The following is a 22,030-nucleotide window of genomic DNA, read 5'->3' on the forward strand; positions in this document are numbered from 1 at the left end:
GGAGGAGGTCATCATTTATGGGGAATGAAGTTAGAAGCTTCTTCATGCTGTTAAAGAGGAAGAGCCAATGCTTTTGTCAGCCTAAGGGAATTTGGAAGCAATGCTGCCGAGACTTTTGGAGTAGGACATAAAAAGCAGCGGAATTGCAAATGGGCCCTCTGCCTATAATCTTGAAGCAGGTCCCTCATGTTAGTTATTTTGTGTATAAAACTGTGTATATCAAAGAATTCTTCACAGCTTCCCACATCTGACATAAAATTTTGGCCCCTCAGTGCTTCATCACAGGAGAGCAACGTTAGGACTGTGGTTCCAAATTCCTTGGCTCTGCCAATTTACACGTAGGCATTTAATTCAACTTTGAATGCTGGCTTACTTTCTTAAAGGCCCATCGCTTGTTTGAAGCAACTTCTTTCTCAGGGTAGTTGATCAAAATGGGCCAATTGAAGACTTGGATGTGGGTCTGAACTAAGAAATGCTGTCACAGCTTTGTTGCTGACTGACTTTGTTGCTGACTGACATCTGTAGGATCTACTTTCCACAATGCCCTAAAGATACCCAGCAGGCTGTAAAGGCCCTCAAAATTTTACTGAAGAGCTTCACAAAGGGATACCTTATAATTATTGACAGGGGCAGTGAAGGTCACTTGTTAATAGAGTTGCCCAACATTTCTCATGATCAAGTTCAGTTTTCCTTTTTTGTATCTCATTTCATTAGAACTTCATCATTTCCATGGTGAAATTTTCCATGCTAGACATCTGCCTTGAGGTAACGAGATGTGTAAACTGTATGTTGGCCAAAAAATTATTCTTTGTCAGTTCTACCCTCTCACATTTTTCCACTTTAAGGTTTTCAGAGATGACTGGGTACAGATGGTCTTGACCTGTTTTTTTCCGATGAGGAAAGGAACCAGGTGGAAACCAGGCAGAGAAGGATCAATGGAGCAGTTACATGAGTTCTTGACAGAGTACAACAAAATGCCAGGGCATAGTGTAACAGATGAGTACTCTCTGGAGTTGTGGAAGATCAAAAAGGTGCAGTCCCACTATTAACTTTAACCACATTAAATTGGTCTAAATGTTAAGACGTTGCCACCTTCTTCTTTGTTCACCATGAGCTGCCTGGCCACACTGCATCTGATCTGTTGGTGTAGGCAGCTGAAAGACTATGTGGGGAACCATCTCAGGAGACTGATGTGGCTGAAAACTAACCTGTCAGAAAATAAAAGATAAAAGTTTTCAGGTCATTGCATAGCTGCCTGAAGACTAATACTCGCTCACGGGAGGTGACAGGTACATGTGGCTGAGCTAAAAAGCTCAAGGTTCAGGTTCATGGAGCTTGCTTAGATTAGATTAGCATGTGTGTGTGTGAAATACTGGCTTATTTTTAAGTAACATTTCTGAAAAATCTCTGTGAATTACAGATGTGGACAGTGAACAGCCTTACAAGTGTTGAAAGATGTGTTGATTATTACTATCTTGAATGTTCTTTGCCTGAAGTCTTCATATTCCTGTGGACCTTGCAGCTGGAGTGAAACCTGGCCAGGGCCCCTGGCACACTGGTGTGTGCTGTGGAATACACTGTAAATGGCAAAGTGCTGAGGTTTGGTCTGGATCGGTCTTTTTTTTTTTTTTTTTTTTAATGCAGATCAACCATTTCCAAAGAAAAAGATCCCAAAACACAAAAGGCTCTGACAATGTTTGATCCCAGGCAGTAAACTCTGGCAATCTTGTCTCTGACCAGCACTTTGGAAAAGGCACTCAAAGCTTACATGGCAGCTCTGTCTGTCTGCATCAAGGACGCATCCTGTCACTCTGGTGAAAGTGAGCTGAAGGCAACTAAACTCTAAGCAATCAAAAATGATTCCTGTTTCTTAGCTACAGTTTTCAAAGAACTTGACTGATGGGCTTTCTCCTCAGAGCTGCGGGCCGTAGCATGATTTTGTGGGTTGGTGTGTTTTGGGTTTTTTTTTTTTCCCAGTAATAGCTTTTCCAGAACAAGACTGTGTAGCTGAGCTGGGGTGCTGTCTATCTGATGATTTTTTTATAGCCACTTGACTCTGAGGGGACACCAGGTGCTCAGATGTATGAATAAACTGTCCACACCTTTGAGTTACTGTGCAGTGACAGAGTGGACTAACTCTGTGCCAATGCTTAGCATGTTGCAAAATTGTGGTAAAGTGCACTAGTTTAGCTGCTCGTGAAAGAAGCTGAGCCAAATGCATTTTACCTCACATTAACCTTGAGATAAGATGGTGTAATTTGCTGTGTGATGAATTACTGCTATTCTGTTGACGGACTTGTTATGCTGTGATGACTTGCTGATGTGTTTGAACTGTAAAATCAGACGAAGAGAAGTGGAAAATTTAGACAAGGAAGGTGGGATTAGGCATTAGTTGAGAGCAGAATAGTAGCTGGACAAAGAGAAGATGGATTGGACATGGAAGTGTGGTTTTAGAGGAGAAACTTGGCTGGCTGCGCAAAGAAAAATTAGTAGGAGAGCAGGGTGGTAGAGAACCAGTGTGCAGGGGGAGGAGGAAGAGACACGGTGAGCAGCCGGCAGAGCAGAACTGAAGTGGTCTGGACAAGAAAATGGGAGACCTAGATGAGGAGCTGATGAAGTGGGGAAGGGTGTGGAAGGGCAGGACTGGGGGGGAGAAGGCAAAGAAGTTGAGCTAAATGGATGGTGAGTCTCTCTACTCTGTCTTTCTTCTGTCCTCCAAAGCCTGGGAGGGAACTGGGTTTCTCGAATGTGACTTTTCCCCTGCAATCCACGAGGATCTGTGAAACCCCTGGCAAGATGGCATCCATCTGGCTTTAAGCTTAATTATGTAGATGGTCCTCTTCTGCTCGGTTTATTAGCGGTTGTCAAATGACAGCACTGTTGTGGTGCTGGGTGCATGTGATACTTCATGGAGGCGTTTTTCTAGTTATTAAAAAAATCTAAGTTACAGGCAACAAATTTACAGCATTAAAAACACTGTTGAGGCTTTGATGGCAGGAAATGCCAAAATTAGTGTCATCTATTTAAAATTAGTAACGGTTAGCGTGCCATTTCCCATTCTTGCCACAGGATGTCACAATTTCTCCATGTATGGTCCATCACAGTCTCTAACCTGAGTGGCACCAGTTCAGCACTTCTATTAAATGTGAAATGATATAAAATGAATTTGTCCCTTGTACCCATCCAAGGTAAGCCCTAATTTCCATTCCCTGTCCAATCTCCACATGGTTTACTAACTGTGTATAATAAACACCTCTTTCCAGATGTGTGATTCAGGAGCAGGAAAGCAGCAGCACAAAGCTGCAGTCAGTGTGGTTGCTAGGTTTTTAATCCAGGAGAAGGGGGCTTTCTTCCCAGCCCATCAGAAGAGATGGTGAAGGAGAATGAGGAAAAGAGGAGGTGGAGGAAGATGTGGTCACATCAGAAAGATGTGAGAAGACAGATGCTGTGAAATCTGATGTTTTGTGGATCTAGGCCTTGTCTCTCTGCTGGCTTTTGGCTATAGTAAGGCATTATATCCATTGTGGAATACCTCACTCGTAACTTGTGACATCTTTTGTAAAAATGGCCTTGGAGTACTGATTGTGGTAAATGGAGCTTCACCAAGGTGTGAAGTCTTTGGTTTCTTTGTGCTATTTTTACTAAGAGCTCTGCTAAGAGAGGCATCTTGAGATACAGCTACTGAAACGGAAAAAACAGATGAAAGTCTTTATAGGAGATCTGTTCTCTCTTGCTTTGCTTTTCTTTTCTTAGTATGACTGTTGGCACATTTCCTGTACTAAAAGCAATCTACAGATGAGGATAGCCTAAAAAGTCAAAGTTCAAAGAAAATGAAGTAGTAGTACTTTGTGATCACAGTTAAAGGATTCACTTCAAAGCCTGCTGAAAGACTTCTGTAAAGGTTTTGATTAGCACTTAAAAAAAAAAAAAAGGAAGGCGGAATTAAGGACATTTTCAGCCCATGGTTCAGAGAAGTCCAATTTGTGACAAAACCCCAAGTTTACCAATACTTCAGGCATCCTCTGAAGGACATTAATATACTTAATTTCACTTGGATTGGATGAGCTTTGGATGAGATTCTTAATGAACAGGGATGACATTCCCATAACATCCTTCTCTCTAAATTGGAAAGGTATGGATTTGATGGGTGGACTGTCCAGTGGATGAGGAATTGGTTGGATGGTCGCATCCAGAGGGTAGTGGTCAATGGCTCGATGTCCAGATGGAGATTGATGACGAGTGGCATCCCGCAGGGGTCCGTACTGGGACCAGTACTGTTTAATATCTTCATCAATGACATAGACAGTGGGATCGAGTGCACCCTCAGCAAGTTTGCAGATGACACCAAGCTGAGTGGTGTGGTCGACACGCCAGAGGGACGGGATGCCATCCAGAGGGACCTGGACAAGCTGGAGAAGTGGGCCCGTGTGAACCTCATGAGGTTCAACAAGGCCAAGTGCAAGGTCCTGCACCTGGGTCGGGGCAACCCCCAGTATCAATACAGGCTGGGGGATGAAGGGATTGAGAGCAGCCCTGCTGAGAAGGACTTGGGGGTACTGGTGGATGAAAAGCTGAGCATGAGCCAGCAATGTGCGCTCGCAGCCCAGAAGGCCAATCGTATCCTGGGCTGCATCAAAAGCAGCGTGGCCAGCAGGTCGAGGGAGGGGATTCTGCCCCTCTACTCTGCTCTGGTGAGACCCCATGTCCTGGTTTCGGCAGGGATAGAGTTAATTTCCTTTCTAGTAGCTGGTACAGTGTTTTGGATTTAGGATGAGAACAAAGTTGATAACACACCGGTGTTTTAGTTGTTGCTAGGTAATGCTAGTCAAGGACTTTTCAGCTTCCCATGCTCTACCGACTGAGAAGGCTGGAGGTGCACAAGAAGCTGGGAGGGGGCACAGCCAAACTGGCCAAAGGGACATTCCATACCATGTGACGTCATGCTCAGTACATAAACTGGGGAAAGCTGGCCGGGGGGGCCGCTGCTCGGGGACTGGCTGGGCATCGGTCAGCGGGTGGTGAGCAATTGTGCTGTGCATCACTTGTTTTGTGTATTATTATTATTATTATCATATTATTATTATCATTTTATTTCAATTATTAAACTGTTTTTATCTCAACCCACGAGTCTTTCTAACTTGTGCTCTTCCAATTCTCTCCCCCATCCCACCGGGGGGGGGGGAGTGAGCGAGCGGCTGCGTGGTGCTTAATTGCTGACTGAGATTAAACCACGACACCCCACCTGGAGCACTGCATCCAGCTCTGGAGCCCTCAGCATAAGAAAGACATGGACCTGTTGGAGTGGGTCCAGAAGAGGGCCACGAAAATGATCAGGGGGATGGAACACCTCTCCTATGAGGAAAGGCTGAGAGAGTTGGGGAGAGGAGAGAGAGAGAAGGCCTGGAGCCTGGAGAGGAGAAGGCTTTGGGGAGACCTTATTGCAGCCTTTCAATACTTAAAGAGGGCTTATAAGAAAGATGGGGACAGACTTTTTAGTAGGGCCTGTTGTGATAGGACAAGGGGTAATGGCTTTAAACTAAAAGAGGGTAGATTTAGACCAGATATAAGGAAGAAATTTTTTTACAATGAAGGTGGTGAAGCACTGGAACAGGTTGCCCAGAGAGATGGTGGATGCCCCATCCCTGGAAACATTCCAGGTCAGGTTGGACGGGGCTCTGAGCAACCTGATCTAGTTGAAGATGTCCCTGCTCGTTACCATTGGGGTTGAACTATATAACCTTTAAAGGTCCCTTCCAACCCAAACTATTCTATGATTTGCTGGGCTGAAGTCAGGAATGTTGTTGTCTCACCTCAGTAGGAAAAGGATCTTGGAATTAAATCCTTAGGGAACTAGTGAATTCTTAGTGTTCTCGCTCCTCCCATGCAATACTCCGAGGAATAAATGGCAATGCCAAAATGTTAGCTTGAAGCTTTCAAGTTCCAGCATGTTAAGACATCTCTTTTCAAAATTAAACCTTAGATTCCCTCTGTTCCTTGCTGCCCCAATCAGTGGTTGCATCAGCAGAGGAGATGCTACATCCTAGCCAGAGCACAAGAGGTAAGAGAACAACCAGAGGAAAAATTTGATGGAAGGGGAATATTAAATTGACTTAGACAGGATTTCGTCCCATATTTCTGGCTTAGAAGTTGGGATGAGCTTGTATCTTCAAAGCAATCCAACTACTTCTTGCTTCTGGAGACCTGGATGAGAAACGTGCTTATAGCTGGGTTGTGATCGGATTCCATATCTGCTTTTCATGAGGGTTTGGCTCCAGCCTTATCATCTGTCTATTTAAAAAGTAAATAAATTAACAACTGTATTTGCTGGTAGCTGCCTGCTGAGCTGGGGGGAAGAGAGAAAACCCACTGACTGGGAAAAGGGAGTCCAAGTGCAGGGAGGGAGGGAAGGAAAGGAAGAGGCAGCTGTAACTAGAAGGAGCTTGAGGAGGGATGGGAGATGTTTCAGGGAGTGGAAGGGGTTCCAGCCACCACTGAATTCTGGTTCTGGTGATATCCATTTCTGTCAACTCCATGCTAAGCTGAGAGAGGACAGTTCTTTCTTTAAAAGGGCAATTCTAAAAACCATTTGGAGCCTGTTAATAGTCTGGATGGGATACATGTGAATTTCCCTATTTTACTCAGCCAAGCCTGAGGAGAGGCCCTACTGAAGTACTGATCTCCCCAACACTTGACTGGCGGTGCCTGTTCAGCCTGTAGGGATGCAGGGAGGGTGCTGTCACCAGCAACGACCATCCTGGCCTGGCCAATCGACCATGCTTCCCGACTCTGCTCTCCCCCAGCCTAGGCAGGGGGCCGGCATGACTAAGAGAGGTGGTGAATCCCCAAGAATGTCAAGGACTGTAGAGAGAAGGTTGTCTCCTTGAGCCAAGGAGATCTCTCTACACAGAAGCTCAGGAGTTCAGTAGCTAAATTTTTACTGGCTGCTTGATGGGTGGTTTGTACTAAAGCCCACAGTAGCGCAGGGTAGCTTATCAGTTCAGCAGGCAGGGAGACATGTAGTATGTATTTATCTGATGTGTCAAAACCTATGAAATGGAGTATCTTGCTGACCTCTGCAGCATTTCTGCTCTCCTTGCTCTTTCTCCTATTGTTTGCCAAGGTGCCTGGTCAAGCCTGGCTTCCAACTAGTTGGAAACCTTTTCCAGGGAGTGAATGTTTGTGCTTGCCTGATCTGAAGGGGGAGCATCAGGGACTCTTGATTTTCCATGACCATTTTAGCCACTGTCTTCATGGAAATTAAATAGCTGGACAGAAGTGCTATGGAGTCTTATTTCAGCTTGTTACTATAATACAGTATAACTCTTCCATACACTACACTCTTATTTTCTCTTAAACAATTAGTGCAACATGATCTTAATCCTGTCTGTTAAACCTTTCAAAAAAAATATTTACTTATCATTCTTTAATTGCAATCACTGGATGGAGGTCAACTGAGGGCTAGCACACATCCAAGGGCCCAGGGGAGGCCTACCAGAAATAAAAAGGTGAGACAGCAGTGACAGGACAGTCAGGCCACGGGAAGAAAAAAGCTAGAATCGGATGGGGGCTGAACAGAGCCCTTTCAAGGATTGGGGAAGGATGCATAAGTATCACTTCCCTCATGTAAGAAAACAAAGCCTGTGCTCTCTTCAGTCTTGAAAGTTCCCCTATCTTTCCCCTCTGTCTTTGCCTGCACCCACATAGCCCTTCCCACATCACTTCCCGGTCTCAAATGCTGGAGACTGAACAGAACGCAGCACAGGATCTAGAGCACATCACTGGTGTCTTGACATGTCAACTGTGAGAGCATGATAGGAACTCGGTATCTAGCGTGTTGATCTGGAAACATCCCCTCTTTGATCCTGAGTAAGTCTTTGGATGGACCCCTAGGAGAATCAGACCTGCAAGAATCCATTCTGGGTTTTAAATAAGGGTCTGGAGTAGTTGAAGTTAATGATGTGCCAGTCCAGACACGATGTGTTGAGAAAAATTTAGTGTTTGTTACACAGAGTAAGTACCAACCCAAGACACTCAGTACTTGGAGAAAATACTGTACAGCATATTGAAAAACAGGGCAAAATAGCCAGGATATGGACTTGAGCTGAAGGTTTAGATGAAATTTTCTGCCACATAGATGACTTGTGTTCCCATGTCACTTTTTCAAAAATAATTGTACTCCAGCTACATAATGTATTTAGGAAGATGTTAATGTAAACTGGCTGTCTTGAGAATCCCTCCACCTGCATATGGAGATGCTCTAATGCTTCTTAAAATCTGACCCTTAAACACTTGATAGTCAAGTCCAATTGATTTTTGGTGGGAATAAGGATTCTAAAGATCTTTCAAAAAGTGCCAATAATGCTTATTGGACTCACTTAGAAATTCCTCTCCTGGATCAACGATAAGAAAAGCAGAAGAAAACAAGTGCAAGAGAATTAAGTGATGAAAGTCAAAGTCTAGCTTGACCACTGATGTGAAAGAAATGGCTTAAGAGTACCTGAACTTTCTACGTTATTTTGTAACTTTGCGAGTAGCAGCTGTGGGGATTCTAAATGGATTCAGAAGATATGTAATGTTGAAGGCTCTTTACAAGCAGCTTGCAGCACTGTACAGCATATGTCTTAATGCAATATTTAAAAGGAGTGAGATTCTGGGATGTGAGTACATAGAAGTATGCAGCTGCAATCAGTGACATCTCAAAAATGGAATGACTCATGTATTTGCAAATACTAATGATTCCTTCCAGGCTTCCAGTTAGCTCCTGCAGTTTGTTGTGAATGTTAAACTATTTACTGTAGTGGAGCTTCAAATTTCATAAAACGTGATCAGAGAGACTTGAATAGATTCAGGCAAGCCAGATTTGCTACCGACACAGACATCAAAATGGCATGCCACCAAGCAGAATAAAATTGTTAACAGCAGCAACACTTAGGGGAAAAAAAGGACGACTGGAATGTGTGCGGTGGAAAAGAAGTGGACCTACTGTATTGCTGCTTCTCAGTTGATTAACAGCTTAACATCATTTGTCAGAGTTGTTCAGAAACACTGCCTGGTTTGCAGCAGAACTGATCAAGGTTGGTAGTTGGTATTACAGAGTATTTTACGGAACTACAGTGAGGCATTTTTCTTCAATACACAGGCAAGCGGACTTGGGTTCTCAATGAGATTTCCTGTAATGCATAAGCACAGACCTTAGGCAGCATTTGATTTTTGTGGGGTGACTAATTGGAGATCATCCATGCATGCATGTGGTGCTATATCTTAACAGTGGCTCAGCTGTCTGATTGCTTGGGGTCACATTCTGATTAGTTCTGACAATTCATACAGGGGTTATGCAGAAGTTTGAAAGCCTTACTCTTTCAAGTAATGAGAAGTGAGAATGAAAGATGTTTCCTCTTTGGAAAGAACTACGTAGGCAGCAGTCTTGGTTAACTCTGCAGTGGAGGAAAAAAAAAATTTCTGAGGATAGCAAAACTTCCCCCTGAGTGACTAGTGTGTATCTTTTTCATGGCTAAACACTTTTAAACCTGGGCTACTTTTTTCTGATTTTTAACTGAAAACAGAGAGTCTGACTGCAGCGGAGGGACAGACCTTTGCAGATTCATGTCTTTTGGAGGATTAGTGATGTTATTTTCCAAATACAGGTTAGGATTTTCTGAGTTACTAAGCGTAGAGACTGTCAGACAATACACACTTGTCTTCTTCAGCCACGCTCTTTTGTTGTGTTGGTAGCACATGCAGCCATTTGAGTGCAAACACCTGGCTTTTCTTTCCCACCAGTCCGCACACTGGGATCTATTCCAGAACGTATGGGTTTTCATGGGTGTTCCCTCCGCAAAAGGGAGCAGCTGATCAGTCGTCCCAGCAAGCACTGAAGTAAGCCTGACCAGACTTGAAATGCGCATCCAACATCAGCTGCTGCATATCTGCATCGTGGAAAAGCTGCCACATGTCCAAAGGCTCAGTTGTTCTTGCCTCCGATGCATGTGGAACAGGCAAGTTACTTTGTGGCACGGTACTAAATGCCAGCTTCCTTCTTTTGCCATGTTACCACGGAGATTGCATACTGAATTTGTTGATCTGGCTTTTGCAGTGTTGCATGCATGGCAAATTCATAATCTTTACTAGTATGTTTGGATATGCTTTCAGCAGGCAGTGAAAAGAAGAGGCATAGCATGAAAGTGATGATAGTCATAATCTTAGCACAAACTGGGGAGAGATGTGCAGAAAAAAAATGTGAGAAAGACATTAAGATTCTTTTAAGTTCATACCAAAAACAAACACTGATGTCTTTTTCCACCCCCCACCCCCCCCCCGCCCCCCACCCAGATTTCACTGGCAAAGTCATACATCGCTGGAAACAATGTCTCGACTGTACTATAAAAACATTGGTTTCTTAGCAAAAGCAAGCAGTGGTGGCAATTCTTGAAATTAGTTTTGCTGCAAATTTTGATTGGGACAAGAGTTTCTGCTCTGCCTGTTGTTGTAGGAGGGTCGCTATCTTCTTTACTGCGGAGGGCTAGGCCAGAGACTCCTGGTCCCAGCATGAGACCCCAGAATTTCTGGGATGCTGTGGGCCGAGTCCTGCAATGTCAGAGACAGCAGTTCTGGTTCTAAAGTGGAAAGTGACTGCAATCTTGCAAACTACCTTCCACCTCCAGCCTCTGACGCTCTGAAGATTTGGCCGAATTTCTGGCAAGAGATGATCTGTTGCAGTACTAGCTTGTAGGACATTCAAAGAGAGAAATGCCTTAGAAGTAATTTGATTCTACTCTTGTTTCTTTACGGGCTTGCTTGCCAGTATGGAAGGAGGACTCTCTCCATACAGCCTTCCGTGGTGGTCTCCCAGGAGGGGATGGTTCAGTCCTCTGGTACAGCATCCCTGCATACGGAGTTCATGACGTAGTCCTGAAACATGGGGATTTGCCTCTTCAGCCTGGGAAGGGACTGGCGCATCACTTCTTGAGGTGATTTTAACCCAGTGAGCCACTTGCCTTTACCTAAAGATGGAGTTTGAAGCTTAGAGGGGATGTAATTAATCACCTTAGAGTCTCTTCCATTGTACTAGACCAGAGCAAAGGTCCTTCTATCCCAGCATTCATTCTCTCTCAGGTCACACTGCTGAGCTGAGAGTATTTGGTAGTTGCAGGTCTGCAACTCTGATCAAAAAGAGAAACTGTATCCTGTACTTGGGCAGTTAATATAATAGGCAACAGGGCCCTGACAAGTCATCTTGTTCAGAGGTTTGAAGTCCTTTTTTCCCCGTGTGTATCAAAGCATTGACCAAAACCACAGACAACTTCTTTGACAAACACAGCATATGGTTGACTGGGCTGCTGGAGCAGTGGCTGTCTCATGTTTATACTAAGTCAAAGACAAAAATATCTCTAGACCAATATTAAACACGTTTCTTTTTTGAAGATGGTAAAGGGTTAGTGGTTTCCAGAATAGGCACTATGTGGAAAATACCAAAATACCTTCAGCTCTGTTTCACCACACAGATTTCCCACAGGTAAATTTACCTTCTGTCATGTATATCAGAAGTGAGAAATCTGGAAAGCCCCAGACTGCCCCAGACTGCTACTTTCAACAGACATTGAGAGGGGCTTACCCTACCTAACAGTAACAATGAATGTAAATATATTTTTGAGGTTCCTTGAAAAGTCTGTCCATTTCAGTTTCTAACAGGCAAATATTTCTTTTTTTGGATAGCCATTCTTTTAGTGGGCTGAAACTGAAGATACAAGAAGCCAACCGCAATGACTGCAGTGCTACTGTGATGTTTACGCATCATGAGTCACTGTTGTATGTTCTTTAATTCTGATAAAGGGCTGTACAGGGAAAATAATTTGGAACCCCATGGCAGCTGGGCAGTCTCCCCCTATTTCACGCATTACTCCTCTAAACCCAGAGCTGTAAATGTCCAGTGCTATCTGTAGTCCTTGTACTCTCACATGTGTCACCAGGCTGCCAAGTGACATGGTAGGTCGAGGGAAGGTCTTTTTTCATTACCTCTTTCAGAAGCTCTGAGATTTTCACTGAATCTCCTTTCCTGGGTACTGGATCTGACAATTTTCCAGCAGTTTCAGCTCAGTAGCCTGCCCTTAGCTATTCCTCTTTGACTGGTAGATAAAGCTGTTCATCCTGACACGTACTCTTTAATATAATTCTTCTGCCACTGTCAGCAGGCAGAGGACAAATGGAAAACAAAAAGCACCAAGTTAACAATCAATCCTTACGCACAATGTAATGTCAGAAGAGAAAAGGCTGTGATCTCCCCTCTGCACTGTACTCCAAATTGGTGCAATCAGTATGAAAATGTGTTAACTGTGCTTTAATGGCAATTCCCTTCCTCCTCCTGCCTCCCAGCCCCTGCCCCTTCATCCCACCAAGAAGCAATCCTTCTTCCAGGGTGATTCTGTTACAAACTATTACCATGCAGGCAGCATGGCCAAAATAGCAGTGTTCCTCCTTAATCTGTTTGGAAAGCTGCTAGAGTTAAAATGGAGTGCTGCTTGCGGAGATGTTTAGTCTCCACAGACCATACCTTTGTGCAGACCCCTTTGAAGTCTTCTCCCAAGATGACTAAATTTTAACCTCCCTCTGCCCGTGGTATTCTGTAACTCTGGCAAGAGTATAAAATGTGTTTTGTTTGGTCTTTTCCTGGTTTCAACAGGCCAAATCAATCTCATTAAAACTCTTCTTTTAAATAAAAGATGTTGTTAAATAAAAGATACTGTTCGCTTGCAGACTTGGGAAATCCCCTTTGAGTTTTTTTACCACAGGCTTTCCCTCAGACTTTGTGTTGCTACCACCAGCTCTATCTAGGCCTTTGGATAGTGGCCAGCAGAGAAAGCTTTAGGAAGAAAAGACAAAGCTAGTTAATTTGAGGGGAAAACATGCTTAATATGTTGAAAAAACTAGTAACAAGGCACTGCTTTGGAGAGCTAATGCATGCTTTTGATAGGTGTTTCAATCTCAGCTCCATCTTGCAGCACGTTTGTGTGTATTTGGGAAAAGCATATTCTGGTCAACATGTGCAACCTGTACACCTTCCAGTTAATCACACCTGGCTGCATGGCCTCACAACGCGTGGTGCTGAACCAGGAGGCTGAGGGGGCTTAGGTCAGTCTGAACAACCTTCCCAGCCAAATGGGATAGCTGGGGACAGGCTACTGAGCTGAGATTCGTGGATGAATTTGTAGGTGGCTGATGAGGTGAGTGAGTGTTACATGACACCATTTCAGACGTAGGATGGCAATGCATAGGCAATCTCCTCAAGAGCCTGCGTTTCAAGGAGTCCCGTTGTCAGGGTGCCACAGAGGTGCCTCGATGGTGAAAACAGGAGAGCCTCATCTACCTGTGCGATGAAAATGTGGAGCTTTGGACTTCTGGAAAAGAGCTAGGTTCTACTTCTCGTCTCTCTTTGTGAGAATGAGGGGATCAAAAAAGAATCCTCTCCTATTATTTACTCATTTAGGTAGCACGAGTCAGTGGTGTTGGCATTCACCTTGCTGATCCAGAGAAACAGAAGAACAAAATCTCCCAACAGAGAATGATCTCATTTCTGGCCTGGCTTATCGGAAGGGTAAATACCGAAAATAATGAAATAACTCTGTCTTGCCCAGGGCTCTTGAAAACAACGGGGTTGTTTTCGTGCCTTGTGTAGGGCAGGACCCTTTTCAATCTTTTACCTGACTGGAGTGTTCAGATCCCTAGCAGATATTTTGAGCTATTTGCTCTTCATCACAGACCAAAATAAATACCTCTGTGATTGACAAGTATGGGATAATCTGCCCCAAGTGTAAAAAACTCATCCTAAAAGTCAGAAATTAATTAAATACCTAAAATACAGGCTTTCTGTCCGTCCAAATGTTCTTGTCAGTGTTCCTACAATTTTGGATCCCCTTAGTACCTGATATAAGCTGCCAGTTCTTTGACTCTTGCTACACCCCATTAAAAGGCACAGCAGCTGCATCCCAGTGGGCACATTCTTCTTTTCCTCTTCCAAGCTCTCAGCAGTGTCACATCCACTGATGTGCAGCCCTTCCCATGTTACCTGTGTGGGGCGTCCCTTTGCTCTGCAACATGCCTGCCAGCCTATACATGTGCAAGTATAACTCCATCATCATCAGGGCTGGTTGCAGGCACAAGCGTAGCACGCAGTTGCCTTAGGGAGCTGACAGACTGTGACAAAATAGCCAAGGTGTTTTGTATATGGCAGAGACCTGGAAGGCAAGAGTGGCTGCTGATGCCTGGTTTGAGGCAGACTACAAAGGAAAAGCAGCTCTGTGTCTTTTCCCTTGTTGCCCATGGCAGGGACCGGCCAGGCTGGCCCCCAGCCATGAAACAGCAACGTTTCATGTTGCCAATGATGATGGCTATGCTCATGTGTGGTACCTGCATAACCACGTGTTCTTCGCTCCTGCAGATCTCCAGTTTTCTGTGCACAACTGCGACGAACTGAGCCCCTGTGTTACCGTAAGTCGGCAGATGAGGAACTCTCTAAGACTCAATTTGGAGTTTTAGAAAGCGGGCATTCTTTATTGCAGCGCCGAGTGCAAGGTGGAATTTCCACAAATCAAGCACACCTATGGCTAGATCACCATTACATTTATACACAAGAATTACAAGGTAATACACTCCCGGTTACAATGATTGGTTAGTGATTTACATATAATTATAATATCGGTTGTGTCATTCTCTTCTGTTACTACGCTTGCGCAGGGGAAGGGTCTTCACCTGGGCAAGGGTCTTCTTGACCTGTGGGTGTGCTTTTTAGTATTATAATGAAGGCAGTTCACTTCAGGACACCTTAAAAGTAAGTTTTGTTGCCAAGTTGGCCAGCTAAATATCTACCTTGCCAGGTTGTCAATTAACTCATCCTATATACAATAGAACCCAGGTGCTCTGGTTATGGTCTAGAGTCCAGAGAATAGGGACTTCAAGAAACACAGCCCCGGATAACAAGTAGCACAGCACCCATACATAACGCTAACATAAAAACTAACTTATTAAAATCAAGATGTTCTTACAGTTGATTATTTCACAACCAAACATAGAAAGATTCAGTAAAACTTAAGATAATCTTCAACACCTGTTTTCCCCACTGCTTGAGTAGGGAAAAAAAAGAGCTGTAGGTAGCTGGCTACAACTTTCCGATCAGGGAGCCTGGCTCTGGCAGAACTAAAACCCTCTCTGTCAGTTGCTGCTCTCGCCAAGATTGCGGCGGGTGGCAGGTCCTCTCCGCTGCTGACGCCATTTTTCACCCTCCTGCCCGCTCCCTCGTTCCCTTTTCTTTCTGGCTCGTTAAGTATCGAGTGTTCCTGGAGAATATCCTTCGACACGTCGATTGATTGTTACAGAACGGGGATCCGTTTGCGTTATAACCGTCCAGCCCTGGCGCTGGGATAACGGTCAACACCGCCGGGTGAGGGAACGGGAGAGCGCGGCCGGCGGCAGCGCAGGCGTACCCGCCGCGGGAAGGAGGCTCAGGCGCGGGAAGTGACGGGGCGGGGGGGGGGGGGGGGGCAGGCGGAAGGAGGGCTTCCGAACTACATCTCCCAGCATGCCGCGGGCCCCAGGCGCAGGCGGGGCGGTAAGGGGCTGGGTGGCGGGGAAGGTTAGCCGGGACCGACAGAGCCCTCAAGGTCGCGAGCCCTGTGGCGGAGGAGCGCGGTGGTGTTTCTCCGCTCTCGCGCCGGGCAGGCAGGTAGCGGCGCGCGCCGAGGGCGGGGCTGGCTGGCGCGGGCGGCCCGCTGACGGCCGCCCCCGCCCCGTTCTCCCCCGCAGGCTGTGGCTGCCGGGGAGCCGCCCGCCATGTCGACGGTTGCTGCCGCCAGCTGGGACACCAAGGGCGCGGGGGAGGCGCGGGAGGAGAAGAAGCCGCTGAAGCCCTGCTGCGCCTGCCCCGAGACGAAGAAAGCGCGGGACGCCTGGTGAGGGTCCCAGCCGCCGGCGGCGGCGGCTCCCGCCTCGGCGGGGGGGGGGGTGGCCTCTGGTGGCCCCGAGCTCCTGCGCGGTATTCCCCATCGCGGGCTCGGCCCGTCGTCGAGCTGCTGGGGCGTTTTAACCAGCCCTCCGCCCGCTTCCGGCCTGGCCCGGTGGTTTTCCCTCCCTGCCCCGCTCGTTGCGACCTTCTAGGAGTTTCTGCCCTTGCCAACGTGCCGGGGTGATTTTGGGGGCCCTCCCCATCCCGGACCGAGGGTGCTGGAGCATCCGGGAGGGGTGGGAGAGGGATGGAGGGAGAGTGCGGAGGAGGAAGAGGAAATGTCTTAAAGGGGTAAATTAGATTAATAGCCCTGGTTTAAAACAAGTTTCAGAGATTAGCTTTTAATGCTGCTTACAAATCTTCACTACTGTTTACTGACTGAAGCAACAAGTACCAGCAGGAAGTAACATTTTTATTGTTTAATTGATTACAAACGCTGTTCTCTTTTAAATAAAATTAAATACTTTGTTTTTTAGGTCTCAGAGGATGACATTTCTCACAGAAGAGCAAAATTTGACAATGATGCATATAGCTGCATTTGTAATTACAGGCTTAGTGACAACCATAGGACGTATCAAATAGCATGAAATGCACCCCCAAAATAGAGTTCCTTTGTCTATGACAGTAAATTACTTTAGTCTGGTGATTAAACTGTCTTTTTTTTTTACCTGACAAGTGGTACAGATGTCGTTCAGTAGGTGACATAATACCGGACGCTGTATTTTTACCAAAGTTAGCGGGGGGTGTCTAGTTACATGGTAGAGGTCAGGGCTCTCTAAGAAAAGGGTGGTAGGATACAAGTCCCGGGTCAGATGGAGTTGCCCTGGGTGGCCAGCACACCTGTCCATACTTAATCTAATAAAACTTAAATGATTAAAAAATAAGATATTAGTTATTCAAAATTTGGTAGTTTCTTCCTTTGGCAGCAAGAATAGCGTAATCTGGCAGATGAGGGTTGATCAGACCTGTGACCTGAGCTCTGCAGCGTGGTGGAATCCCTATCTCTGGGGACAGGAAGTGCCCTGCAAGTCAATCAAAGAGCAAGTCTGATCTGCTTTTGTGGTATACGCGCTATACCAACGATGGTAGGCTCTTACCGCTATTTGAATACGTGTTAGGCACTTGGATGGATGAGTAACATCAAAAGTTACCATACGTGGTAAATAATTTTTTTTAAGAGTAGCTGGGCAGTTGTTTTTGCTTCAGGTTCCCTAGATACCAACTGAAGCTGGACTAAAATGTCATTTACTGGTCAACCTATTCTGTATTGGTCTCTTACTGGAGAAATTTTGTTGCTTCCGTACTGAATGATTTGAAACTGGTCGCTGACGAGATCAGCATACTTGAAGAAGTGATGCGACAGCCTTGTGTTGTATAAGGAATGCCTGTCTAGACTTGTCTAGACTAGACTCTGGCCTGTTAATAGGAAATCCTGTTACGTGTTTCATCAGAGTTTTGAGTGCACAGCTCCAGACTTGGGCACCTTTTTGAGACAGCATTATACTTTCTAAAACAGTGCTACCCTGGACAGGATAGGCAAAAAGATCTCTGGAGCCTAATAGGGATTTTTGATTGTCCCCAACAGCTTGTCAGTTCTGTGGCTTTGACTAATAGTAAGCAAATATTTTGTTGTTGAACCTTGGAAATCTTCTTGTTTTGCAGCATCATTGAGAAGGGGGAAGAAAACTGTGGGCCCCTGATCGAAGCTCACAAAGAGTGTATGAGAGCTCTGGGCTTCAAGATATAAGTGAGATGAGCAGGACTGTGAATGTGGTGAGTATAGCCTTCAGGAGCTCTGACGTGCCCTGGCATCTCAGCTGGTGCCTCTGGAAGGCCCGGAGTACTGTTCATGATGGCAAGGGTGTCTTCCTTATGAGGGGGAAGGCAAAGTAATCCTCACTGACACTAGAGTAAGTACTGCTGCCCTTGTGAGGGTGCTGAAGCCTTCTGGCAGTATGCAGCCTTTGTGAGTAGCTCTTCAGCAGCAGAGTGTGGTTCTGCCTCTGTTGTCTTCTAATAGATCTGAACTTCAACTTAGATTTCTGATGCTAGGGCAGTGTGGGGGCTGGGTTTTGTGGGTTTGTCGCTGGGGTTTTTTTGTTGGTTGTTGAACTGTCCCTCAGTATCCAGTGGAAATCCATGTTTTGTGAAGCTGTCTTTCCTCTCTCTTCTAGATGATGTCTGTGGTGTGACTGTGCTCTGGAAAGCTGCAAAATACATTATTTCTGCAAGTTACTTCAAAGAACAAATATAAACAAAGAATCTATTTATGAAGAGTCTCTAATGATAGATTGTGCATCGCGTCTGTGGCTTTTCCACTGTTAGTTCTTGACCGCTGCTATAGAAAATATATTTTTTCCTCTAAATAAAAGTCTGAAAATGACCGGTGTTCCTGACTTCTGTTTCTTTTTAAGTAAAGAAATGACAGTGCCCTCCTCGTTGAAAACACTGTGCTGTAGGAATGGAGAGAATGAGAAAAGCCTGCTTACTCATTGACACGAGAACACTGATTACTCTGGTGGTGTGGTTGAACAAACGGGCCTTCGGTGGGTTTTCCCGCTGATGCAAATTGAGAAATTGTGCTAGTAACACTGCCCTGTTACTGCTTTCAGCAAAGCCACGCTGAAGCTTGTAGTGCTGTTTGTGATGCTAGGTGTAATTGTATTTGTACAAGATGACCACAGCCTTATGAAATGAACTTTCCTTAGAGTCAGAACTGGATTTGCTGTCCCGTTAGAATTCTTCCAACTTTTTTTTGAATAGCTTTACCCTAGGATTCAAGCTTCATTCTTTATAATGAAGAATTAAGTGCTTCGCATATCAAACTCAAATTCTTGAGCCAGTAGTTCTTCAAGGGAAAGGGAGCAGAGGACTGCAGATGTACGTACAGGTCACTTGCCTGAAAGAAAAACTTTTTTTTTTTATGCCCAGTTTTTGTTGTGTTGGTCTCGTGCTAGGCGCGCATGGGCTTTTGTTTTCTGGCTTTTTTTCTCACCTGTGTGACATGACAGTGGGAAGGTGGTTGTGGCCTTTGGTTCCTTCTTAACAATCTAGAGCAAAAAAAGTGCAGTTGATAGTTTGTTACACGTGGGACTTTGTTGGTTTCATACTATGTCGCTGTGCAACCCTAACATTGTTCTTCCTGTGGTGAGCTGACTTTGCTTAAGATGGCATCACTGATTACTTCCTCTCCTCCTGCTGAGTTTTCTTTTCAGAAATTGGAAGATACAAAATCTGTGCTTTGTCTGGATTCTTCTCTTGGCTTTGATCCTGTTGGACGGATGGGTGCAGTCGTGATAATTTCTCTGCCTGCTGGGCCCTGCATATTCTAAGCTAGCAGTGAGTAGGCTGTAAACGTTTAGTATGCGACAGTTGGTACCGTCTCTGCCGAGACTCGCAAGTTGTGTGAGGAGAGTTTAGACTCTGCTTCCAGGAATGTTTCATGAAGGTCCCGGAGTCTGTGGAAGTGTACTCTAAAATGCTTGCAGGGGACAAGCCGGGCTGTTAGACTTGGCTCTACACTGCTCGTCTGCTCTCCTGTCCTGAGGTAAGAGTTGTGCCCATGTTGGCTTCCAGCCTAAGAGAAGGGACACAGGTGTAGTTCTGGCAAAAAGCGTTCAAAGCCTTCTGCGGCGCTGTAGCTGGCTGGGGAGCAGGACCTGGTGCTCCTCCTGGCGTTTATTGTCGTCTTGAGGTGGAAACTTGAATAAGGTCATTTGTTGTTGAATCAATGCGTGTCAGAGCTTGAACTGAAGAGAACGTTAAAAGGTGGGCGAGCACCAGCGTTGTGGTAGCATGTCCAGTCTGGGTAAACTGTGGAAACGGTGCCACAGAGTGAAGAGCAGGGCAGGGGTTGGCAGTGGTCAAGTGATTGGACTGCTATTTAAATCGGGTCAAGAAAAGAAACAATGGGTCCCTGTACAATTTTACACAAATTCTATAAACTTAAGAAATGGGACATCTAGGCCTGCATGAAGGTAAAAGCATGGTAGATACTTTAGAAAGTTTTTGGAAGGAAGATGATGAGTGGGATGCCGCGATACCTGTGTGCAACAGGTACAGAAAGGATACTGGACAACTCTATACTTAAAGTAACAACAAAAAAACCCTTGTAGTCAAATCGTATTTCTTGTTGAGCAGATTAATTAATCTGTTACTACAGGATTCCCGTGGAGTGGATTCAAAGCTTGTTTTGAGGAGTGGGAGTTATTGGCACTGTGTTACTACTTACCGATGGAGCTGGTGACACACACTGCCTTGCACAGGGTGTTTGGTGTACCTGCGAGGGCGTGAAACGCAGCAGTAGCAGGAAACTTGACTAAACTATATAGCAGTGCAACTAGATACAGTACGTGCCATCTTTGTCCCTTTGCGATTCACCATGAGCTTGTCTGGAGCAGGCTTTAGACCTTTCCCAGCAGTTGTAAATCGAATGTGACTTGAAACACCGGGTGGCTATTTTGGAGCTACAGGGTTTATTAGTGTGTAAGTAACAGTTTTGCAGACTAATGCCAGCGATGCACTATATAATAAATCAAAAAGGAGATGTCTGGTTATGCCCCCTCTGACTTTAAGCCACCAAGGTCTTGGTGTCCTCAACACAGGTGATTGGACTAGCTTATGGGATCAGCAGTGAACCTGTAGATGTCCTGAGGATGGGCAAAAGAGCCAGTCGTTTAGCTGCTGTGAGATTTGGGACGGATAATCTCTCGGTGCGGTGCTGCTCTCAGGGACAGAGGATTTATTTGCCAAACATAGTGCAGGCCGCACCTGGATTGCATCGTTGCGTGGGGCTAAATATTAAGTGCTACTGGTTGAATTCATTGTAAGTGGGGAAATCAGTGGAGTACCTGTTCACACACTGCCAGTTTCAGTGCTGAAAAGCTTGACGTGTCTATTTTTCTTCTTCACAAACTCATTTTGTTGTAATGCCTATGTGCCTTCTTCCAGGGAAGAGTCTTAACGCTGCTCGGGTGTTTTCTATGCACTTGCTCTCTTGCTTCCAAATTGTTTTGGGCCTTGGTATCTCCCTTTTAATACTTGTGTTGCTTTCCCCTTGAATCAGTATTGGCTTTTGAACACTCATCTTGGATGAACCCCAGCATCCCTGGATGGGAGGCATGTATTCTAATTCAAGGCAAGGCATGAAAATAAAATTTCTCTTTGGAAAATGAAGAGCTTTCTGAACTCTTGCTGGGTGGAAAACTGAAAGTGCTGTGAAGACGGTCTGTATGGCCACAGTACTCTCAAGGGAGAAAGGAAGATTTGAGCCTTGGTGGCTCAACCAATTTACAAATCTTCCTTTTAAAAAACTGGGCCTGAAAACACCAAAATTCATCTCTAGCGTGTGCTCAGAGATCTACCTTTTAAAAGGCTGTATCATTCTCTCTACGACGTCACGTTCAGCCCCAGCAGAAAAGTTGTGTAGTTTCTAGTGAGAGCTTTGTGCTGTGACTGCTGTGGGTTTAAAGCTCCCAGTCTGCCTTCCGCAGGGAAGTCCAACGGGCCGTCCTCGCCCACGGCGCTGGCCCTGGCAGCACTACGACCCCGGCACACGCCTCTGGGGTTACTGCAACGCCACTGCCCATGTTCTGGAAGACGCCAGAGGAAGCACCTTCTTTGTCCTAATGAGTCATTAACATTGTGTTCCAGAGTATTTTCTAGCTCAGGAATTTACCTAACTGAGGAATGAAATTAATAACTTTTTTTGGTCACTTTCTTTGATGTTGCTGCAAAAGTTTTTTGGTGGTACGGAAAGGTGGGAGAAATTGCAGTGTTGCTTCTCAGAATGCTTCCTCTAATGTTCTACATTGCTATTCATAGCAGTTCAGTTTTGTGTCACAGATCTTATGTAAAGTATCTTTCTCGTAAGTGTTCCCAATCTTGATATGCCAACTCCCCATTGTATCAAATGTCAGCCTATCTTGGAAAGAGGGCCCCTTATAATATTGGGGTTTTTTCAGAGGCCTAAAGGTAGACAAGTTGTTGTTGGGATCATCTAGCAAGTACATGGCAATGGTATGAAAACCAGAACTTGGC

At 45.3% G+C, this 22,030-nt stretch overlaps 1 protein-coding gene across 2 annotated transcripts; it reads left to right on the forward strand.

The window, feature by feature from the left end:
- Positions 1 to 15,613: 15,613 nt before the first annotated feature.
- Positions 15,614 to 18,374, forward strand: COX17 (cytochrome c oxidase copper chaperone COX17). 2 transcript variants are annotated; one of them, XM_076348588.1, is made up of 4 exons: positions 15,614 to 15,712; positions 15,793 to 15,938; positions 17,654 to 17,764; positions 18,166 to 18,374. In XM_076348588.1, exons 2-3 carry the CDS (start codon positions 15,820 to 15,822, stop codon positions 17,736 to 17,738), a joined length of 204 nt encoding a protein of 67 aa, XP_076204703.1. In that variant the 5' UTR covers positions 15,614 to 15,712; positions 15,793 to 15,819; the 3' UTR covers positions 17,739 to 17,764; positions 18,166 to 18,374. The 2 variants fall into 2 exon arrangements, with proteins under 2 accessions (XP_076204703.1, XP_076204694.1); XM_076348579.1 differs by having other exon boundaries at positions 15,631 to 15,708.
- Positions 18,375 to 22,030: the final 3,656 nt, after the last annotated feature.

This window comes from Aptenodytes patagonicus, chromosome 1 (assembly GCF_965638725.1).
Source record: "Aptenodytes patagonicus chromosome 1, bAptPat1.pri.cur, whole genome shotgun sequence".
Classification (NCBI taxonomy): Eukaryota; Metazoa; Chordata; class Aves; order Sphenisciformes; family Spheniscidae; genus Aptenodytes; species Aptenodytes patagonicus.

Bases quoted from the DNA above. Each gene is read 5' to 3' on its own strand.
- COX17 (XM_076348588.1), top strand. From the start codon at position 15,820: ATGTCGACGGTTGCTGCCGCCAGCTGGGACACCAAGGGCGCGGGGGAG. The intron at 15,939-17,653 runs GTGAGGGTCCCA...CTTGTTTTGCAG, and splicing joins AAGAAAGCGCGGGACGCCTG to CATCATTGAGAAGGGGGAAG.